The sequence below is a fragment of the Salvelinus namaycush genome, chromosome 5 (genome assembly GCF_016432855.1).
Source record: "Salvelinus namaycush isolate Seneca chromosome 5, SaNama_1.0, whole genome shotgun sequence".
NCBI classification, from domain to species: domain Eukaryota; kingdom Metazoa; phylum Chordata; class Actinopteri; order Salmoniformes; family Salmonidae; genus Salvelinus; species Salvelinus namaycush.
Genome location: NC_052311.1, coordinates 26,913,372 through 26,935,752, shown reverse-complemented (window position 1 = coordinate 26,935,752; position 22,381 = coordinate 26,913,372). Strand labels below are relative to the sequence as shown.

General features: G+C 43.5%; 1 protein-coding gene across 1 annotated transcript in view; it reads left to right on the top strand.

Moving 5' to 3' along the window:
- Positions 1 to 22,381, top strand: part of LOC120046992 (vascular endothelial growth factor receptor kdr-like) — a 65,476-nt gene that overhangs the window by 12,561 nt on the left and 30,534 nt on the right. The window contains 13 exon segments of the mRNA XM_038992540.1: positions 542 to 669; positions 3,560 to 3,719; positions 5,726 to 5,862; positions 5,955 to 6,138; positions 6,334 to 6,460; positions 6,678 to 6,847; positions 8,421 to 8,577; positions 11,885 to 11,999; positions 18,158 to 18,266; positions 19,480 to 19,764; positions 20,018 to 20,164; positions 20,298 to 20,426; positions 21,623 to 21,729. Coding sequence (XP_038848468.1) covers positions 542 to 669; positions 3,560 to 3,719; positions 5,726 to 5,862; positions 5,955 to 6,138; positions 6,334 to 6,460; positions 6,678 to 6,847; positions 8,421 to 8,577; positions 11,885 to 11,999; positions 18,158 to 18,266; positions 19,480 to 19,764; positions 20,018 to 20,164; positions 20,298 to 20,426; positions 21,623 to 21,729 — 1,955 coding nt within the window.

The window sequence follows — 22,381 nt, the reverse complement described above, 5'->3', positions numbered from 1 at the left end:
GTTGATGTTGGTACTTTTACCCCTTTTTCGTGATATCCAATTGGTTGTTACAGTCTTGTCCCATCGCTGCAACCCCCTGATGGACTCGCGAGAGGCGAAGGTCGATAGCCATCCGTCCTCCGAAACACGACCCTGCCAAGCCGCACTGCTTCTTAACACATTGCTCGCTTAACCCGGAAGCCAGCCACAGCAATGTGTGGGAGGAAACACTGTCCAGCTGGCGACCGTGGTCAGTTTGCAGGCACCCGGCCCGCCACAAGGAGTCGCTAGAGCTCGATGGGACAAGGAAATCCCGGACGGCCAAACCCTCCCCTAACCCGGACCAATTGTGCACCGCCTCATGGGTCTCCCAGTCACGTCCAGCTGTGTGACAGCCTGGGATTGAATCCGGGTCTGTAGTGATACCTCAAGCACTGCGTTGCAGTGCCTTAGACAGCTGCGCCACTCGGGAGGCTCACCCCTACTTTTAATAAAATACAGCTAATTAAATTAATTAAATTCATAGAGTAATTATTGATATTCTCTTTCATTTGTTCTACAGATCACCAGCATCCGTTTGTGGAGCACCATTTCCCCATTCCAGACACCTTGTTTACATACAGACATGAGGCCACCCTAGTGATTCCCTGTAGAACAACTTCTCCTGACCAGATTGTCACTCTTGAAGGGGTAAGACTTTTTATGATTATTAGTTTCTGTGTTCACATTCTCTTTCACAAGAGAGCGAATGTTAGCATTTATTATGATGCTAACCAATGTTGACCAGTTGTCCACGCTATGAGACAGTATGGGCATCAGACTGATTACTTTACCAGAGTGTACCTTTTTCTGAAAGAGAAGTCTGCCATTGATGTCACTAAAGTTAAGATCGCAAAGAGACATGATAAACACAGGGGCTCTGCACTATGGGCATCTTTGGAGTTCTCACACCCATCAAACGGTAGGCCACTCAAGCATTCGGGAACAGACAGTGGCCACAGAGAGGGGAAGCTCAGGGGCAGGAGAGGGAGTCATCCTGTCTGCTTCCTGCTAAGAACAGGAAGGTCCTCCAATATATTTTTTCTGCAGAATAAAATCTCTCTCTAAATATAGAAGACCTCCTGTTATAAACATCTTGTCCAGGAAATGCTGGTCTAAAAAGCAATACATACAGTGGCTTGCGAAAATATTCACCCCCCTTGGCATTTTTCCTATTTTGTTGCCTTACAACCTGGAATTTAAATGTATTTTTGGGGGGTTTGTATCATTTATTTACAAAACATGCCTACCACTTTAAAGATGCAAAATATTTTTTATTGGAAACAAACAAGAAATATCACAAAAAAACTGAAAACTTGAACGTGCATAGCTATTCACCCCCCCCAAAGTCAATACTTTGTAGAGCCACCTTTTGCAGAAATTACAGCTGCAAGTCTATTGGGGCATGTCTCAATAAGCTTGGCACATCAAGCCACTGGGATTTTGCCCGTTCTTCAAGGCAAAACTGTTCCAGCTCCTTCAAGTTGGATGGGTTCCGCTGATGGACAGCAATTTTAAGTCATACCACAGATTCTCAATTGGATTGAGGTCTGGGCTTTGACTAGGCCATTCCAAGACATTTAAATGTGTCCCCTTAAACCACTCGAGTGTTGCTTTAGCGCAGTATGCTTAGGGCCATTGTCCTGCTGGAAGGTGAACCTCCGTCCCAGTCTCAAATCTCTGGAATTTAAATTCAAACAAGTTTCCCTCAAGAATTTCCCTGTATTTAGTGCCATCCATCATTCCTTCAATTCTGACCAGTTTCCCAGTCCCTGTCGATAAAAAACATCCCCACAGCATGATGCTGCCACCTCCATGCTTCACTGTGGGGATGGTGTTCTCGGGGTGATGAGAGGTGTTGGGTTTGTGCCAGACATAGCGTTTTCCTTGATGGCCAAAAAGCTCAATTTTAGTCTCATCTGACCAAAGTACCTTCTTCCATATGTTTGGGGAGTCCCCCACGTGCCTTTTGGCAAACACCAAACATGTTTGCTTATTCTTTTCTTTAAGCAATGGCTTTTTTCTGGCCACTCTTCCGTAAAGCCCAGCTCTGTGGAGTGTACGGCTTAAAGTGGTCCTATGGACAGATACTCTAATCTCCGCTGTGGAGCTTTGCAGCTCCTTCAGGGTTATCTTTGGTCTCTTTGTTGCCTCTCTGATTAATGCCCTCCTTGCATGGTCCATGAGTTTTGGTGGGCGACCCTCTGTGGGATGTTCAAAGTTTTGGATATTTTTTTATAACCCAACCCTGATCTGTACTTCTCCACATCTTTGTCCCTGACCTGTTTGGAGAGCTCTTTGGTCTTCATGGTGCCGCTTGCATGGTGGTGCCTCTTGCTTAGTGGTATTGCAAACTCTGGTGCCTTTCAGAACAGGTGTGTATATATACTGAGATCATGTGACAGATCATGTGACACTTAGATTGCACACAGGTGGACTTTATTTAACTAATTATGTGACTTCTGAAGGTAATTGGTTCCACCAGATCTTATTTAGGGGCTTCATAGCAAAGGGGGTGAATACATATGCACGCACCACTTTTCCGTTTTTAATTTATTTTTATTTTTTTAAACAAGTTATTTTTTTCATTTCACTTCACCAATTTGAACTATTTTGTGTATGTCCATTACATTAAATCCAAATAAAAATCTATTTAAATTACAGGTTGAAATGCAACAGAATAGGAAAAAAATGCCAAGGGGAATGAATACTTTTGCAAGGCACTATATCCAGTCAAAAACAATAGGCCGGGGCCTCCCAAGTGGCGCAGCGGTCTAAGGCGCTGGATCGTAACTGGATAGTAGTTGGATAACATGAAATTGTGGAGAAAAAGGGGGTAGAATTAAAAAAACAACAACAGTAGGCCGATGGTGCTCCTGAGGAAGGTTAAGTGGTTTTTAATAAAACTATAGGAGGAAATCTCTCTCGAAGGAGCTGGGTGTAGGGTACTGGGTCACAGTGACCAAGCTCCTTGTCTTATTACAGTATCCTATAACACGAGACGGCCTTCCTATAAATGATGTGCAACAATGAACAGAGTGCGTCTTCTGTTGCATGTTGACATGATGCCAGACCTCATACGTCTTATTCGGATGGCAAAGTTAGTGGGCTGTGTGACCTCCCTGCTACTGGAAGATCTCTGGCATTTCTCTTTCCTTCCTACCTACTTCCTTCCTTCCCCTCTCGCTCCTCTCCCAGCAGCATAACACTTGGCTGGAGAACAAACAACTGCAGTGGTAGGCCTTGGCCACGTCCATCCATTTCATCCCTTGTTCAAAGTCAACAGTGCTCCGTGCATCGCTGTGTGGATAATTGTGATAGTTACACTCCATAAAACCATGAAAATGAATTAGAAGTTGGTTCTAATGGTCTGTCATCTCCAACTGAGCTCATTGGAGTGTGGAGTTTCATATCAAAGCCAGTTGCCCACTTCGTATTTTAGTCTGACTGGCTGAGTGCTTTTTAAAGACTGCAGAACTAGAAGTGTGACTAAACATATAAGCCCTTTGACAAACACTTTGCTACCTGTCTCTTCTTACAGCTGCCACCCTTATCAGAGGAGATAGAACAATGGAAGGAATGGGACCCCAAAATAGGCTTTGTGATCCCATATGGTCCCTACGAATCCTTTCGTCTCCTGACCTGTGTCACCAGCGTCAATGGCCAACAGGTCCAGTCGCAGTACATCCCTCTGAGGCAAAGTGAGTAACTTCTCCTTTTCTAATTGAGCTTTTAACCTTGTTTTGCAGTGAGCTAAATCAGGGTTACACAGAGTGTTTCTTGGTAGTCTAAAACAAATCTACTTTGACACAAAAGTATACACCTCACACACATGTTTATGGGCTTAAAGAAATAATACGCCTGTACCATGTCAGATATAGAGTTGAAATAAAAATAAAAATAGCATCCCAATATTGCACTTGATATACACTACCATTCATAAGTTTGGGGTCACTTAGAAATGTCCTTATTTTTTGAGTTGCAAAATGAATAGGTTATAAATAATTATTTTTAATTGAAATAGTAATTGTGTCCTTCAAACTTTGCTTTCATCAAAGAATCCTCAATTTACAGCAATTACAGCCTTGCATACCTTTGGCATTCTAGTTGTCAATTTGTGGAGGTAATCTGAAGAGATTTCACCCCATGCTTCCTGAAGCACCTCCCACAAGTTAGATTGGCTTGATGGGCACTTCTTACGTACCATAAGGTCAAGCTACTCCCACAACAGCTCAATAGGGTTGAGATTTGGTGACTGTGCTGGCCACTTCATTATAGACAGAATACCAGCTGATTGCTTCTTCCCTAAATAGTTATTGCATAGTTTGGAGCTGTGCTTTGGGTCATTGTGCTGTTGTAGGAGGAAATTGGCTCCACTTAAGCGCCGTCCACAGGGTATGGCATGGCATTGCAAAATGGAGTGATAGCCTTCCTTCTTCAAGATCCCTTTTACCCTGTACAAATCTCCCACTTTACCACCACCTAAGCACCCTCAGACCATCACATTGCCTCCACCATGATGACAGATGGTTCACTCCTTCAGCATCTTTTCATGTTTTCTGCGTCTCACAAATGTTATTCTTTGTGATCCGAACACCTCAAACTTAGATTTGTCTGTCCATAACACTTTTTTCCAATCTTCCTCTGTCCAGTGTCTGTGTTCTTTTGCCCATCTTAATCTTTTATTTTTATTGGCCAGTCTGAGATATGTCTTTTTCTTTGCAACTCTGCCTAGAAGGCCAGTATCCCAGAGTTGCCTCTTGAGACTGGTGTTTTGCGGGTACTATTTAATGAAGCTCCCAGTTGAGGACTTGTGAGGCGTCTGTTTCTCAAACTAGACACTCTAATGTACTTGTCCTCTTGCTCAGTTGTGCACCGGGGCCTCCCACTCCTCTTTCTATTCTGGTTAGAGACAGTTTACGCTGTTCTGTGAAGGGAGTAGTACACAGCGTTGTACGAGATCTTCAGTTTCTTGGCAATTTCTCGCATGGAATAGCCTTCATTTCTCAGAACAAGAATAGACTGACGAGTTTAAGAATAAAGGTCTTTGTTTCTGGCCATTTTGAGCCTGTAATCAAACCCACAAATGCTGATGCTCCAGATACTCAACTAGTCTAAAGAAGGCACGTTGTATTGCTTCTTTAATTAAGGCAACAGTTTTCAGCTGTGCTAACATAATTGCAAAAGGGTTTTCTAATGATCAATTAGCCTTTTAAAATGATAAACTTGGATTAGCTAACACAACGTGCCATTGGAACACAGGAGTGATGGTTGCTGATAATGGGCCTCTGTACACCTATGTAGATATTCTATGAAAATCTGCCGTTTCCAGCTACAAAAGTCATTTACAACATTACCAATGTCTACACTGTATTTCTGATCAATTTGATGTTATGTTAATGGGCCAAAAATGTGCTTTTCTTTCAAAAACAAGGACATTTCTAAGTGACCCCAAACTTTTGAACGGTAGTGTACATTACAGAAGACTGAAATATAACAAAACCGTTTCACATAGAAGCATCAGATTGTCTGAGGGTTTCTTTAAACAATGTTTATTAATGATGAAATTATGAAAAATATTAGTAACATTCCACCCATGAAGCCACTCGGTCATGTGACTGCAGGAAAGGGCCACGAGAGACAGAGGAATTACTGAGGATGTTGATTCATTTTCACTGTGTCTTCCCTTCTAACTCTGCTTGCATAGCTAACTTCCTGAGGAACGTAAAGATCAACCCTGAACGTATCAAGCTGTTAGTGGGAGATACTCTGGTCCTCAACTGCTCTGCAGAGACCACCTTCAACGGAAGGATCAACTTCCAATGGGAATACCCAAAGAGGATGGTAAGTTCTTAGTCATTCAACATCTTTTAAGATTACTGGTCAATTACTGGTCAATGTTTCAGGGTTGTTGATGAATACCTTTGCGTCCCCAGGTCAATCGGAACCCCACCGTCAATAAGATCAGAGAGAATCCGGCTTTGATCACCAGGATGTACAAAGCCATCACCTTGTCCAACATCACCATGGACGACAGGGGCATGTACAGGTGCACGGCGGAGATAGGGAACGCTGAGATGGGAAAAAAGGAACAAGCCTCAGCCAAGGTCACCATCTACGGTGGGTCAGTGTTTAAGGAACTGGTACTGCGAGAAGGCAAGGTCTCTCTGAGCTAAGGCAGAGACAGACATAACTCCATTGTAAGGGTCATCTTGGGCATTCATTGTGTGACCTCATTGATAGTACATTTATACTGTTGTTTTTCGACAGTCGTTTTAATACTTTCATCATTGGTCTTCTCCCGTGTGATTTCAGAACATCCATACCTGAATGTGTCCTATAAGAATGAATGGGCCAGGAGAGTAGTCTACACAGAGGGTAGAAACAAGCTGATGTTTGAACCCAAGGTCAATGCACTGCCACCAACCGACACCATCACATGGTGAGACTGAGTTCAGCTGCTGGGACATTTCACTGTGTGTATTGTCAACTCCTGTCTGAATATAATAGCTCTGTTGTGACTGTGTGCACTAAACTGAAGCATGCGAGTATTTGATTTGGGATATAGAGTTGCTCACTAATTATCATCACAACTTTCATATCAGTACATTATGATGAGCTGAACTTCTAAAGCAAATGTTGGTGTATCTCGTTCCCAGGTATAAGGATGGCGTCCCCATCAACGAGAACTCCACTTGTTACGAGTCTTCAGGCTACAACCTACTCATCAAGGACGTGAAGCAGAAGGATGCCGGGGTCTTCACCATCGCCCTGGGCAACAAGGAGAGAGGCCTCTACAGGAATCTCAGCTACACTCTGGTAGTCCGAGGTAAAGCTCCTTTTAAATCGCCGCTCTATCCCATCCTATACCCCATTCCTTGTCCCTCCAAATGACTGGCCATCCTGAGGAAATAAAGCAATGGCCTGGACTTTGGGCCTCAGCATTTCGACCAGCCTCGGCACATTGGGTTCAAGCCCCCGGTTGGTCCTGGCCTGCAGTATGACAGGAACCCAGCCTCTCTAGCTCCTCACGTACAGGTGCACGGCTGAGATAGGGAACGCTGAGATGGGGAACAAAAAGCACGCCTCAGCCAAGGTCACCATCTACGGTGGGTCAGTGCGTTCAGAACTGGTACTGCGTGAAGGCAAGGTCTCACTGGGCTAAGGCAGGGACGGACATAACTCCATTATAAGCGTCATCTTGGGCAATCATTTGTTTACATCCTCTCCATGTGTATGTAGCCCATCTGGACCAGCACCACTTGTGTAAACAACCGTGTTCTGTCCATTATATAGGGCTATTTGTGTACTTTATATGCTTTAGCAAAGACTGTTCAAACAAATATATTGTAATGATGGCCATATAAATACTGATGGTTGTTAACACCAGCGGTTGTAGAAGTGGTCGGTGTTATCTTCTGGGGCTTTGATCGTGTGTTGGATGGAGAGCCGGGGAGTGCAATCGGCCTGCCCTTAAGAACTCTGTTGAGCAACACGTGTGCCACTCAGATACTACTCCAAGCTGGCGACGGGGGGCAAAAGAATGCATAACAAAGTATTTCCATCCCATTCCCTGCACATTACCCAGGAATCCCCCTACCATGCCAAAGTGGAAAGATCAGCCCCCTCTCTCCCTCATATAAATGTTATCTATGGACACTTGCTGTCCCGATTGCTCAACGCAACATAGTTATTGGAATGGCAAAAAAATGACCCACTCTCACAGACAAAAACAATGGAAGGAGAAATCAAGAGATTCCTGGGAACAGTTAGGCAACCATTTTAAACATCGTTCATCAAGCGTTTGAAGTTCAGCCCCAGTGCTTCAGATCTCAAATATTCAGCAGCCGGGGCTTGAACTGAGGACATTGCTGAGAGAAACCATGTTATGACTTCAGCCTCAGCCTCACCAATGCATCCAGGCATACAAACAAAACAAACACACACACACACACACACACACACTGACTGGTTGACAATGATTAACTGATGTGAACATTTTCCTGGGGATGGCATCCAGTCTGTCTGTGTCCGTCCACCAGTCAGTCTGGTGTTGATTACTGCTGTGTTCTCCCACACTGCTGATCCACTGACCTGGGCCTGGGCATAGGGCCACATCTGTCCCAGAGGCAGCAGGGTAGAGGTCAGGCTCTGGGACACTGTGACACCCTGATGTGATGGACAACCACAGGGTATCAGGGCTATGCAATCACTCAGCCATTTTCAAGCACTTCAAAGCCCACTCTCTGAGGCTAGATGACAACTGGATGTTGATGGCACCTTTTCCATGGTTATTCATCATGATGACAGACCTCTATCTTTATAAAGACATTATGACCTCCAACAGCCAGGTAGTGTAACGGTTAATGCAACAGTGTCTGATCTCTTTGTCTGTGTCTCAGTGAGGCCTATGATCTCAGAAGAGGAGGTGGCCTCGGTGGACGTCCAACCATACATGTTCGGCAAGCAGCACCAGCTAACCTGCACCGCCTTTGGAGTGCCCATGCCCGACATCACGTGGCTCTGGCAACCATGCCATCCTGACCCAACCGACAAAGAGTGAGTCACCGACACACCATCCTGGCCTGTTTATTCGGGGGTGGGGGGGGGGAACTAAATCATTAACTAAACTGTGAAGACCATTTTCTTTGAATTATTTTACTGCATCAGTGCCTTTTAACCTTAACGCTTCCAGTAACACAATTCTGCATTCTTCACTTCTTGTTTTTCACTTTCACAATGTTCCTTCACTGGTAAGGTACTTTCGTTGTTTTTCTGTAAACCATACTTAGTCACCAAGACCATCTGACTACAGTTTCGAATGACAGAAACGGCCAGTTTCATGCAGAAAACAGAGATAGGTCATAGGGAGTGTTGTGTGTTTTCTCATCCAGGGGTCACTGTGCATTTCTAGTTATTTCTGTAGGTATGGTGAAACACTGCCTTGTCCACACTGCCTTGAGTTTTATTGTCCACTCTCGGGCCTGTATGAATAGACATGATTGGTAAAGCAGACCAGCTTTGTCTTAGCCAGTGCACCTCCTGGTTATGTTTTGGATGAGTGTTTAGATTTGTTGGACGCTGAGCTCAGCTGTCACAGTATTGGAACTGGATCGTACAGACAGACACACACACATACACAAAGACAAACAGACAGATACACACACACATATAAAGACAAACAGACAGACAGACACACATACAAAGACAGACAGACAGACAGACACACATACAAAGACAAACAGACAGACACACACACATACAAAGACAAACAGACAGACACACATACATACAAAGACAAACAGACAGACAGACACACATACAAAGACAAACAGACAGACACACACACACATATAAAGACAAACAGACAGACAGACACACATACAAAGACAAACAGACAGACAGACACACATACAAAGACAAACAGACAGACATACACACATACAAAGACAAACAGACAGACAGACACACATACAAAGACAAACAGACAGACAGACAGACAGACAGACAGACAGACACACATAGAAAGACAATCAGACAGACAGACAAACAGACAGACAGACACACATACAAGAACAGATGCACATACAAAGACAGACACACATACAAAGACAGACACAAAACCAGATCATCTGTGTGAGTCTGGAGTCCAGAACCACCGGGCAAGCCCGGGGCTCCTTCTCCATAAGCATGCCTACATCCTTTTAATTGACTCTGGCCCAAAATACAGTCATTTATCAAAGAAATGCAGCCCCGGAGAATTCTCCACTCATTTGTGGCCGTTGGCTCTGTGGGCGGGGATAGAGGATATATTAGTCTCAGACTCCCCAAGCTTTTATAAAGCTGAACGGGACAGAGCGTGTGGTATGAGTGACGTGGGCGTGAATGTCGACCTGCTAGTGAACCTTTAACAACATGAACATTCCCTGAAAGCCAGAGCATCCAGAACACAGTCAGTGACAGCAGGGGTCCTTTCTGAGGCGTAAAATCAGGCAAACAATGGGCCATTACCGTGGGATTATCAGGACAAAACACCGCTAGAAAAACACGTCTCTGGACGGCCTCACAACGGAGGGCCTGAATTATGTTACACTTCTTGCGCTTTAACTTGACAAGTGCTTCTGTTAATTATCCATAATTATTGGTTAAAAAACCCACTCTTGGTACGCCAAATTTGTGACAGAAATAATGGCGGAGGGTCAAGCTGTGTCAAAGTGCCCCGTTTCTGCAGCTCTAAAGATAATCAACTCTGGCAATGGAAACAGTGGCTCATAAACGTTTGACGCTGAAAAGGGCTTGTTTTTTCAACAGCTAATGAGGGAGTGGCTTCAGACAGAGAAACAGCCCAGGCCAGCCACGGCCTGATTGGAGGCAGATTGAGCCAACTGTTTGTTTTATACAGTTCAGACCCACTTCAAGTACCTGTCACTGCAAATTGACCACTTATCATTTCAGGATGGGACCTCATATAAATCACAAATCACAGTCCCCTTGTGGTTGGGGAAGCGTAACGTCTCAGATAGCAGTTGGGAGTTAAAGAAAGAGTGATTGGGAGATGGGGAGAGATGAAGGGTGGGGGGTGGTTTCTTTATCAGCAGCAGGGTAAGATGGTATCAGCTGTCCCTTGTTGACCCAATAAGGTTTGGGGAACAGGCTTATCTCCTCTGGCCAGAGAGTGGGGGGGTTTCCTGTTCGAGGTGACGCATAGCCAGCAGCATACCACCCTGCATCCCACTGCTGAATTGCCTCTGAAGCTAATCAAATCAAATCAAATGTTATTTGTCACATGCGCTGAATACAACAGGTGTAGAACTTACTGTGAAATGCTTGCTTAAAAGCCCCTAACCAACAATGCAGTTCAAGAAATAGAGTTAAGAAAATATTTACTAAATGAACTAAAGTAAAAAAATCAAATCAAAAAGTAACACAAGAAAATTACAAAACAATAACGAGGCTCTATACAGGGGTACCGGTACCGAGTCAATGTGTGGGGGTACAGGTTAGTCGAGGTGAAAGCAGGGTTGGTCCTGGTCAGTCCCTGGATGGGAGACCAGATGCTGCTGGGAGTTGTGTTGAATGGCCAGTAGGAGGCATTCTTTCCTCTGGTCTAAAAAAATATATAATATCCCAATGCCCCAGGGCAGTGATTGGGGACATTGCCCTGTGTAGGGTGCCGTCTTTTGGATGGGATGTTAAAAGGATGTCCTGACTCTCTGTGTGGTCACGAAAGATCCCATGGCACTTATTGTAGGGGTGTTAATCCTGGCTAAATTCTCAATCTGGCCCTCATACCATCATGGCCACCTAATCATCCCCAACTTCCAGTTGTCTCATTTATTCCCCCTCCGCTCCACTGTAACTATTCCCCAGGTCGTTGCTGTAAATGAGAATGTGTTCTCAGTCAATTTACCTGGTAAAATAAGGGATAAAATAAAAAGCATAGCATGGGGCTTCCTGTCACACTGCAGTTTCATCCTGACCGCCTCGCTCCTTATCAGCCTGATTGTTCCCCTCAGCAGGCAGTCTGGTTTAACTGGGCTGTAGCTCACTGCACCCTAAAAGGCCATACAAAAGCTATGGTGTTAGTCAGAGCTTCTTAGTGTTTAATTCCTGCCGTTTCAGAGTGACACATTGTCAAACCGTTTGGACAGCTATCACTGGTCCATATTATCAATCGATGGTCCATAGTATCATTTCTGGTTCCCACTAATTAAATACAGGAAATTATGTCATGGCCACACAGCGTCTTGCTCTAACAGTCTCCTGTCCAATATTATGTACTAATTTACAAAACTGAGTTCATATTTTAGGTAACCTGCAGCCGTTTCGTCTAGTTGAGTAATCACTGATTTCCTCTGTCCTATAGGTGCACCCTTTACACTGAGCCAATCCCAGTTCAAACGGATGATAAAGGGAACTACTCACACAACTGGATTGAGAGCATAAACAACCAAACTGAACTGGTGAAAGGAAAGAACAAGGTATGTATATAATATGGGTTTGATCTCATTAGATTTGTAACCTGAAACTGCTTAACGTTGTACAACTTAGGACAATAATTCATGTGGGTGTACTTTTCATATGAGTCAGGTTTGATAAATATACTGTAATCTGAACAGAAATGTAAATGTCAATGACAAAATAGTTGTGCAATTAAAAAATATATATATATTTCACCTTTATTTAACTAGGTAAGCTAGTTGAGAACAAGTTCTTATTTACAACTGCGACCTGGCCAAGATGAAGCAAAGCAGTGCGACACAAACAACAACACAGAGTTACACATGGAATAAACATATACAACAATTACTTTGAGATGTACTGTGTGAGAAAGGGATTTAGAGTAAATGGCTATAGAAAGGGCTCGGAGAGACGAACACTGATGTGGAAATCTCCATGACCGTTCTCTTTGAGATGGCAACATCTGAAAACAATAAATCTAGGCAATCCCCATCCTCATATTGGCTGTTCTAGAATGATTCATTCTATCTGCATCACTTTAGACTTATGTAACTGTGACCAAAAGTTATGGAAGGAACATCAATATGTATAATGAAATATAGTACAGTACAGTCTGTACAGTACATTGTAAATACAGTTTATTTATACATTGTAATATTAAACATGTACAGAGAAAAAGCTATATATGGTAAAATACATTTAGTGTATACCAGTAGGCATATTTATGACATGGAAACCCCCTTTATTGTTTACACTGCAGTAACTGCCACTAAATCAACTTATCCGTCATTTCGTATATGCTGCCTGCAACAAACAGACCATCATATCTGACACGATTGGCTTTTTATTAAAAGAAGCCCCTTAGCCTTCAATTAAGGTCAACGCAAGTCGAGCGTCAGAACTGCCATGAAGAAAAAGCATTTTGGCTCTTTTCAGGGCTGCTCTCCTGAATCGTTTGTCCGTCTGCCCCATTAACTGAAAGACACAGTTCATTTCACCCTGCTGGAGTGAAAAACACCCTCAGAACAAAACGCAGATTTTGGATCTAAAGCAGCTAGGCCTGTAAATGATGCAGCTGCCTGGTCTGCCAGAGAGCACGGTTTATTCTGACATCAGTGGATCTTTGTCTGAGTGGATCCACTGAGGGCTGTGGAGCTCCTCGTAAAACAGCCCAATACAACCATATGGCTCAAGCCATCCGTGTGCAGACAGCGAAGAATGGACTTTTATAGGTTCCCTCCTAACACTGACCTTTTGAATAGATCAGCCGTAATCGCTGGAACTACTGAAACAAAGTTTGGAAATTGAAATAATTGGTTATTTTGATTGTTTTCATCATATCTGTATTATTACACCATAGCTGAATGTAATGGTTAGGGGATCCACAAGAGGTATGCAAATAATTACAATCTTAAAAGTGTTCACCTGGGACACCTTGACCATATAACCACACAACTGTTAGTTCCTAAGTCTCCAATACAAGTTTCTGCAATTTGCCCTGCAGTTTACTAAACACTCGATCACTTCCTCTCACAAAAAATGGACCACATCTTGGCATGCGTTCCCAAAGCATACTGATCATGGAGACTGTAGACATTACAGCACATGTCCTAGAGGAGCTTGTTACCAAAACCATTCACTCCAAACGTAATTAAGTGCAGGCCTCAACTGTTTTCCCCAAAAGCCCATCTATAGGATTAGTTGAAAGACAGCCGTTCCAACACACTAGGTCAAATTGGGACATAAATCTAGCCAGGATATAAGCATTTCCACAGCACAAGCAAACCTACCACCAAAGAAAATACTGGTAATAATAAGTCATTACCCAAACATGTATGCTGGTGTGGTAAACTTTATGAAATGGTATTTCTCCAGCTTTCCCCTATAGGAGATGTATGAAGGTGTTTCCTCCCTCTGATGATGCACGGTTGAAGGAATTTTGAATCATGCTAATGGTATACAAACTGTAAAGAACGGGAATCCTGCTAATGGTATACATACTGTAAAGAATGGGAATCATGCTAATGGTATACATACTGTAATAACAGGACTCATGCTAATGGTATACAGTACATACTGTAAAGAACGGGAATCATGCTAATGGTATACAGTACATACTGTAAAGAACAGGAATCATGCTAATGCTATACTGTACATACTGTAAAGAACGGGAATCATGCTAATGGTATACAAACTGTAAAGAACGGGAATCATACTAATGGTATACATACTGTAAAGAATGGGAATTATGCTAATGGTATACATACTATAAAGAACGGGAATCATGCTAATGGTATACATAATGTAATAACAGGACTCATGCTAATGGTATACAGTACATACTGTAAAGAACAGGAATCATGCTAATGGTATACATACTGTAAAGAACAGGAATCATGCTAATGGTATACATAGTGTAAATTACAGGACTCATGCTAATGGTATACAGTACATACTGTAAAGAACAGGAATCATGCTAATGGCATACATACTGTAATAACAGGACTCATGCTAATGGTATACATACTGTAAAGAACAGGAATCATGCTAATGGTATACATACTGTAAAGAACAGGAATCATGCTAATGGTATACATACTGTAAAGAACAGGAATCATGCTAATGGCATACATACTGTAATAACAGGACTCATGCTAATGGTATACATACTGTAAAGAATGGGAATCATGCTAATGGTATACATACTGTAAAGAACAGGAATCATGCTAATGGTATACATACTGTAAAGAACAGGAATCATGCTAATGGTATACATACTGTAAAGAACAGGAATCATGCTAATGGTATACATACTGTAAAGAACAGGAATCATGCTAATGGTATACATACTGTAAAGAACAGGAATCATGCTAATGGTATACAGTACATACTGTAAAGAACAGGAATCATGCTAATGGTATACATACTGTAAATAACAGGAATCATGCTAATGGTATACATACTGTAAAGAACAGGAAGGCCCGCACACTGCTTTTGCTCCCAATTCACCACTTTATTGACTACCTATCAATCCGAAACGGATCTCCTTCAGGTACAATACAGTACACACCTAGTAATAGAGGGCTTAGGCTTCATTCACTTCCAACACTACTAATTTCTGATGGACATAAATAGGGAGGCACTCCTTATTTACAAGCGCTTGTGGCCCAAACACCAGTGTTTTATAGGGGTGAGGACTAAGGGTCAGTGATAACAAGCACCGGTTTGTTGGGAGATAATTATTTTCTGTCACCCCACATAAATCGCTGTTCTCCGTGAATGAGAATAGAGTGTTAATCAGGTTTGCATGGCCAGCCTCAGAGGGGCTCCTGGTGGAGAGGGGGACCGACTGGGCTGGGTCACAGCACCAGGGGACGGGGGAGAGAGGCATGGGCCCTCCCTGGGGTCATAATGCGTCTGGTCAAGTCACCACTTAGGGACAGAGCGCACTTGTTGAAACGACTGTTTTCCAGCTCACGTTACATCATCATGAGTAATGACCGTAACACAACACCACGTAACTACTCCGTCAGTGGTCTGACCAATGTCATAACAACTCGGGGTAGACAACTTAACACAACTTTTAGCTAGCTTTTCCATCCAAACATGTTTACACAGCGCACACTCACAATCAGGGTTCGGTAGGTTACTTTCTAAGTGTAATCTGTTACAGTTACAAGTTACTTGTCCAAAATTGTAATCAGTAACGTAACTTTTGGATTACCCAAACTCAGTAACGTAATCTGATTACATTCCTTTACTTTTAGATTACTTTCCCCTTAAGATCTATTAGAAGAAGACAAAAATGTATGTTACCAATTGAACGACATCTATTGAAGGATACATCAATGTTAAAGTTTATGTAGCTGGCCATATATGGATGTTAAAGTTTACTTTATGGGTTGGTTATGTAGGCTTCTTCTAACCCATCGCTTTCTACTACATATAATAGTACGATTAAATTAGACTTTGGGTTTTAATGTAAAGATATATCAGAATTCCAGCCATATTAATAATGTTATACCCCTTGGAAATATGGAAGTATAGATTAGCCAAATTGTTTTACCTGAGCATGACCCAAAAAAAAAAGAAAATACAGTATTAGCCAGCCCTACTGTATTGTTTATGATTTTGTTGTCATGGAGGACTGATTGGGCTCATTAATTCAATCATTTATAAATCCAAAAATAGATGTAGCAACTACAGATTGCCCACTTAAGTCTATCAAAAGTGTGCAAGTTTGAGCATGTGTGCATTAGGCCTATGTTTTTTTTTTATCAGCATGAATTAGATTGAGCATTAAAAGCCCCACTTTTATTCCATAAATTTGGATCCGCACTATACAGCTGTTGCAAGAGCACATTTTTCACTGGCTGTCCACTGGTTTCAAAAACAATGATTGATAGGCAGCTTAAACTTCTTGAATCCAACCATTATTGGGTTCAAATACACATTTAGATTTGTGAACAGCCATCCACAACAACCACAATCCGTAAAGCGAAAATAGCTAAATGAGTGAGCAGCAGTGTGATTGACATCAATGCGCTATGTAGATATCAATAGTAAGTGAAATCCGTATCGCCGTAGACTACACCACTACTGGCATCCTTACCTCCAAGCGTTTATTCAAATTGGATAATCTTTGGCTGCCGACAGCAGTCGCACCATTGGAAGACATAGTTTTTACTGTAGCCTACAAAAGCCTATACCTGCTCTTTTCCCGCGATCCATCAAACACATTAATTTTGGTGTTTCATCATAGTGGTCTCTGACTTGTGGTCAGACTCGCTCAGATGGAACAAACTGAAACTTTTTTCAATGCTGATTTGAATGTCATTGATCAACAGAAGTGTCAACGTTTTTTTTCCGCAAACATCCTTTCTGAATTTAAAAGTAATCCTCAAAGTAATCATCTAGTTTATCAAAAGTATCGGTAATCTGATTACAATATTTTTGCTGCTAATGTAACGGATTACAGTTACCGTTTTTGTGTAATCTGTTACTCCCCAACCCTGCTCACAATATGAGCTGAAACATTGAAACCATATTAAAACAGTGAAAATGTGCCTCCCGGGTGGCGCAGTGGTCTAGGGCACTGCATCGCAGTGCTAACTGCGCCACCAGAGTCTCTGGGTTCGCGCCCAGGCTCTGTCGCAGCCGGCCGTGACCGGGAGGTCCGTGGGGCGACGCACAATTGGCATAGCGTCGTCCGGGTTAGGGAGGGTTTGGCCGGTAGGGATATCCTTGTCTCATCGCGCTCCAGCGACTCCTGTGGCGGGCCGGGCGCAGTGCGCGCTAACCAAGGGGGCCAGGTACATGCGGCTTGGTTGGGTTGTGCTTCGGAGGACGCATGGCTTTCAACCTTTGTCTCTCCCGAGCCCGTACGGGAGTTGTAGCGATGAGACAAGATAGTAATTACTAGCGATTGGATTGGATACCACAAAAATTGGGGAGAAAATGGGATTTAAAAAAAATAAATAAAAAAAAAACAGTGAAAATGTGTCCGACACAGTCCAGTCTCATGGCTAAAGCCCTGTTTCTGAGGGGCAGAGCACAATGGCGCTAGAAACCCAGGAAGTTGACACCACCCAGACAATACAGCCACAGCATTCAGCACCTTTGATGTAGCTACTCTGAAAACAGATGTCGTTCTGAACACAAAACAGAACCCCACGCGATCTGGCCCCTTGCCCAAATCGTACTTATTGTTGTGTCTACTTAAGCCATTAAACGGGTTCCACTCCAACGGTGATAGAATCGAGTGTGGCATTGTAAATGCTCCCCAGGAAATGACATGGAGGCCCCGGCACTCTTTCTGTGGACTTGTGCTGCGGGGAGAGAAGAGGCGGGTTTAAAAGTCCAGATGTATCCTTCCATTATTGTGACGAGAGCATAAAATAGGCTCGGCTTAAGGCAGATCTCTGACACACTAGCTAATGGCAAAATAGCCACACTGTTGTTGATGGAAAATCTGCTGTGGTATTTCAAAAGACATTGTGTCAGTGTGTATGGATTGAGGTATAATGAATCTTATGCCAACCTGAACCTTTTTCATGTAACCTTTTTATTTATACAGGTTAGTCTCATCGATATAAAAAAATATATTTTGCACATAGTGTACAGCATTTGCTGGCTGTATTGTAGATCGAATGATTGGCTTATTCGCTCTCCTCCATAGACTGTGAGTACGCTAGTGGTGGGAGCGGCTAACGTCACAGGGATCTACTCCTGCGCAGCCCAGAACAAACTTGGCACCCGTACACTGAGAACCCCCTTCTATGTGGACGGTAAGTGGGTCAATTTAACACTACACAACGTGGGGAGTTGATTGAAAGAACAGCATAAGGAAAAATTACAAGCAGAAATGCTTGAGTGGTTTTTATTTTTACGGGCCAGGCATAAAGTATAACATATAACATACGTGAAGTCTCGCTTCCAGTGACTACACGTACGCACTGTAATGAATTGCGAGGCAAGCGCAAGAATGCACAGATTGTACTGTGCAATAAAGAGTGCAGATGGAGGCATTAATTGAAACCATCTTCCTCCTCCTGAGGAGGCAGGCTTTAGGATCGAACGGAAGAGGCAAACATGTCCTGGGCCATATGGTACAGTCTAATACTGCAAGTTTAAAAACAGCTCTGAGCGTACACTGGAGCGCCCGCAGGTCATTTCTCTTCTTCTCGGAGCCTGCTGCTGCATGAATCATTTTTTATATGCATCTGAACAGTTCCAAATGTTCATGAAATAAAAATTCCATCTAGTCCAGTTATATAATGATAGGAGAAATCAGCTGTCAGGGCGCGCAAGCAGTCATCACAGCGGGAAAAAATGTGAAAACGTAGAAGTTTTGAAGTTGAAAACTGATTGATGATAGATTGTAATTGGGAATGGTGGTGACACTATGTTTGGGGACACGGCTGATGATGCCAAACTCTGAGTTTCCGGATGAGAATAAGATCAGTCTCTGGAGGAAGTGCTGCAATGTGCCACCGTTCCAGAGGTGGAGATCGAGAGCACTGGAATGCTGCAGAATTGTAATAACAGCTGTCGTCTCTTATGGAACACAGAATGCTTTCCAGTGTTCTGAATAAACAAACTCAGTCTGGCTCCCCGGAGGCCCGGCCCCGGCCTGATTCCTATTGCACTGCTGTAGGCCGAACATCAGCGCTGCTCACCGCACACCGCCAACGTGCTTCCAATTAACAGTGATGAAACAGGAAATAACTGCAAATTCCTGGTGTGGTGATGCGCAGCTTGATGTTTCAGAGATGCTCTTTCCCAGAATAGGACAGCGTCAGTGTCTATCTTGCTGAGAGGAGAGGGTTACAGGCAGTAACAAAGATGCTCTTGTAACCCACTTACATACTGTACAATAATCTGACCTGTGCTTATGCATGGTAGTTTTACTAGGCACCCAAATGGGGTGTCCTCCCTCACACAAAAAAATGCTCTAACACTCCTAATGACCTGATATGTTTTTCCACTCTCCCCCGCCAGATCACCCTCAGCACCTGGCCATTGAGCCCCAGACTGCCATCGAGGGTGACAACGTCACTCTGACCTGCAGGGGGACTCGGTACCTGTACACAGACCTGCAGTGGAAGGACCCTCAGAACTCCACCATCACTAACAACATCACGGCCCTGCAGTTCAGCCCATACTCTATCTCTCTCTCCCTAAGCCTGCACAATGTGTCCAGGAATCACACAGCAGGCTACCAGTGCTGGGCACACAAGATCCACAACAAGAGAGTTATAGTCAAGACTGTGCTGACTGTGCATGGTGAGGAAGTGACAGAGAGAACATTGCCTGCTGGGTGTTCAATGAGGTCTCTAACAGAACAGTAATTGCACGTTATATGGGTATTACCAAACTCGAAGAATAATATGTTTGTGTAACATCGTATTTAAAAGTGCCTGCTCCTGAATATAAATCTGCTCGTGATGATGAAACCCAGTAGAGAGATGAGTTTGTCTGAGGAAAATCTTGAAAAGAAGAGCGATCGAATTCAGATATGCTTTTGTGATTGAAACAGAGAGGAAGAGGCCGTGGCTGAGACAGAACCTGACCAATCAAGATATAAACAGCAGCAGCACTCTGACTATGGCCTGCTACGCCCTGGGTGTGCCCCCACCCTACATCACCTGGTACAAAGACAACCTACCAGTACAGGAGGGTCCAGGTAAGAAATGACTCGGGATTTAGGGGCCCTGGGTTTTCCCTGGTCGGGTCACATGATCGTTGCTGAATTGCTCAACCATGTTAGTCATTTTCTCCATAGAATCTGAGCTGTTGACTTCGTGCTGTTGTTCCAGGTATTACCCTGAGGGAGGATGGGGTGCTGACGATCAAGAGAGTGAAGAAAGACGATGAGGGCGTGTACGAGTGTCTGGCCAGCAACGGTGAGGGGAGTGTGAAAGCCAGTGCTGTGGTCACTGTCATGGGTGAGTCACTACTTTATTTCCATCATAATGAGCTTGACGAGAACCCATGTCATCCTGATAACGAAATCCAATGAATCGAACTGCAGTACATTAACCACGTCAGATTCCAATCAATCAACCCTGAGTTTAACCAGCACAGCCACAGCCAGAGCACTTCCTTACTGCATGACCAATCACAGTCACAGGAAACCTCTTGGCCATACTGGGCCATGTTTTCTTGTCAACAGTACAAATAGCTCTGGCCAGACTTCAGTATGAGAACTCTCTAGAGAGGGAGGCTGCCAAGAGGCTTCCAAGTATGTCCAGTGAATTACTCCACTGGCTTTTATGACTGAGGCTCTTGGAGCTCTGACCGAGGTCCCCACCCATGGGACGTGACCTGCAAGGGGTGTGTTAAGAGGTTCCACTCTCAATGACTGTGGGCACAGCAAGGGGAGAAGTATTCTCGTTAAATAACCATGGGACTGGAAACATGATGACACAGACTGGGGGGGGGGGGGGGGGGCAAGGTCATGCGACGGTATTCTGACGACTAGCCCTGGCACCAGACATGAATTCCCGTTCCCCCAAAAATGTCCCATTTTCCTCAAAGTCCAACCCCGATGTCAGCATCATCCGTTAGAGCATGTCCAACATTAGACAGTTTGCTTCATGCATTGCCAAACCCTTATTTAGGCATTACTCTAAACAAAACTATGTCACAAAATTCCTAAAGATTAAGGAAGGCAGTTTTGAGATGGCTGACTGTGAATGTTGACATGGATAGTTAAGAAAATAGTTTAATATGAGATGAATGTGCAACAGTGTGGGATGTATAGGCTAAGCAAACTAGGGATACGCAATGGAATGTGTTTCCACTTGTAGCGTGTACACAACATGGTGGAAATGAGTTCATCTAGCAAAAAATGAATAACTGAGAGAAATGCCAGAGTGGACTTTCAAAAAATCAACATTGCAGTGGTGTAATTCACGTCCTTGGATTCAATTAGCGAAATTGACTTTCAAGTACTGGATAAGTAGGCCAGTGCCATGTCTTACTCTAATATGTTAAACAAACAAAACCGTTCCTCTATTGTGTACATCCATTTATATTTATTCTCAGTTATCAATTCTTATACATTTTTCAAGAATCATCGAAAACACCTAATTCCTCGGTGAACAACAGTTGACTAATTGTTCCTGTGGTCTCCTTCCAGGTGATGAGGGGAAGCCCAACATTGAGGTGATCGTCCTGGTGTGTACAGGAGCTGCTGCCACCTTCCTCTGGCTCATGCTCATCCTCTTCATCCGCAAGCTGAGGAAGGTAACGAGATCTCCCTGCAATCACAGCTAGTTCTATACTCTCTATCTCACTCTTCTTGACTGTGAAGACATTCGAGAGTGGTAACTGTTTGGATACTGCACTGGGGACTTGACTCACCATTCTTTTTTTTTACTTAGTTAATTAAACCACAGCATCATGCCATTTAACAATGTGTGACATGCTCTTCTCAAGACATATTCAAACATCCACACTACAATTTTTTTTTTTTTGTAAACACGGTTTTTGTTTGTGAGCTTCAGGAGTGGAGTGCAATCTCGCTATACAGATTTTTTCAACTGCGATCACTGATGTCATGTCTCTTGCGAAATGCAGTTCAATTGGGTGGGATAATTTTAGCTTGACGTTTACAATTTCCACATTTCCTGGCATTGGAAAAGTGCTGAGATCGTGTTTGTGTGTATGACAAGAAAGTAGAGAACATGCCTCAACAGTCCAAAGACAATAGAAATAGGCACATTACAACTACAGTCATGGTACAGCAATGGCACGGTCATGGTAGAGCAATGGCACGGTCGTGGTAAAGCAATGGCACGGTCATGGTAGAGCAATGGCACGGTCGTGGTAAAGCAATGGCACGGTCGTGGTAAAGCAATGGCACGACCATGGTAGAGCAATGGCACGGTCATGGTAG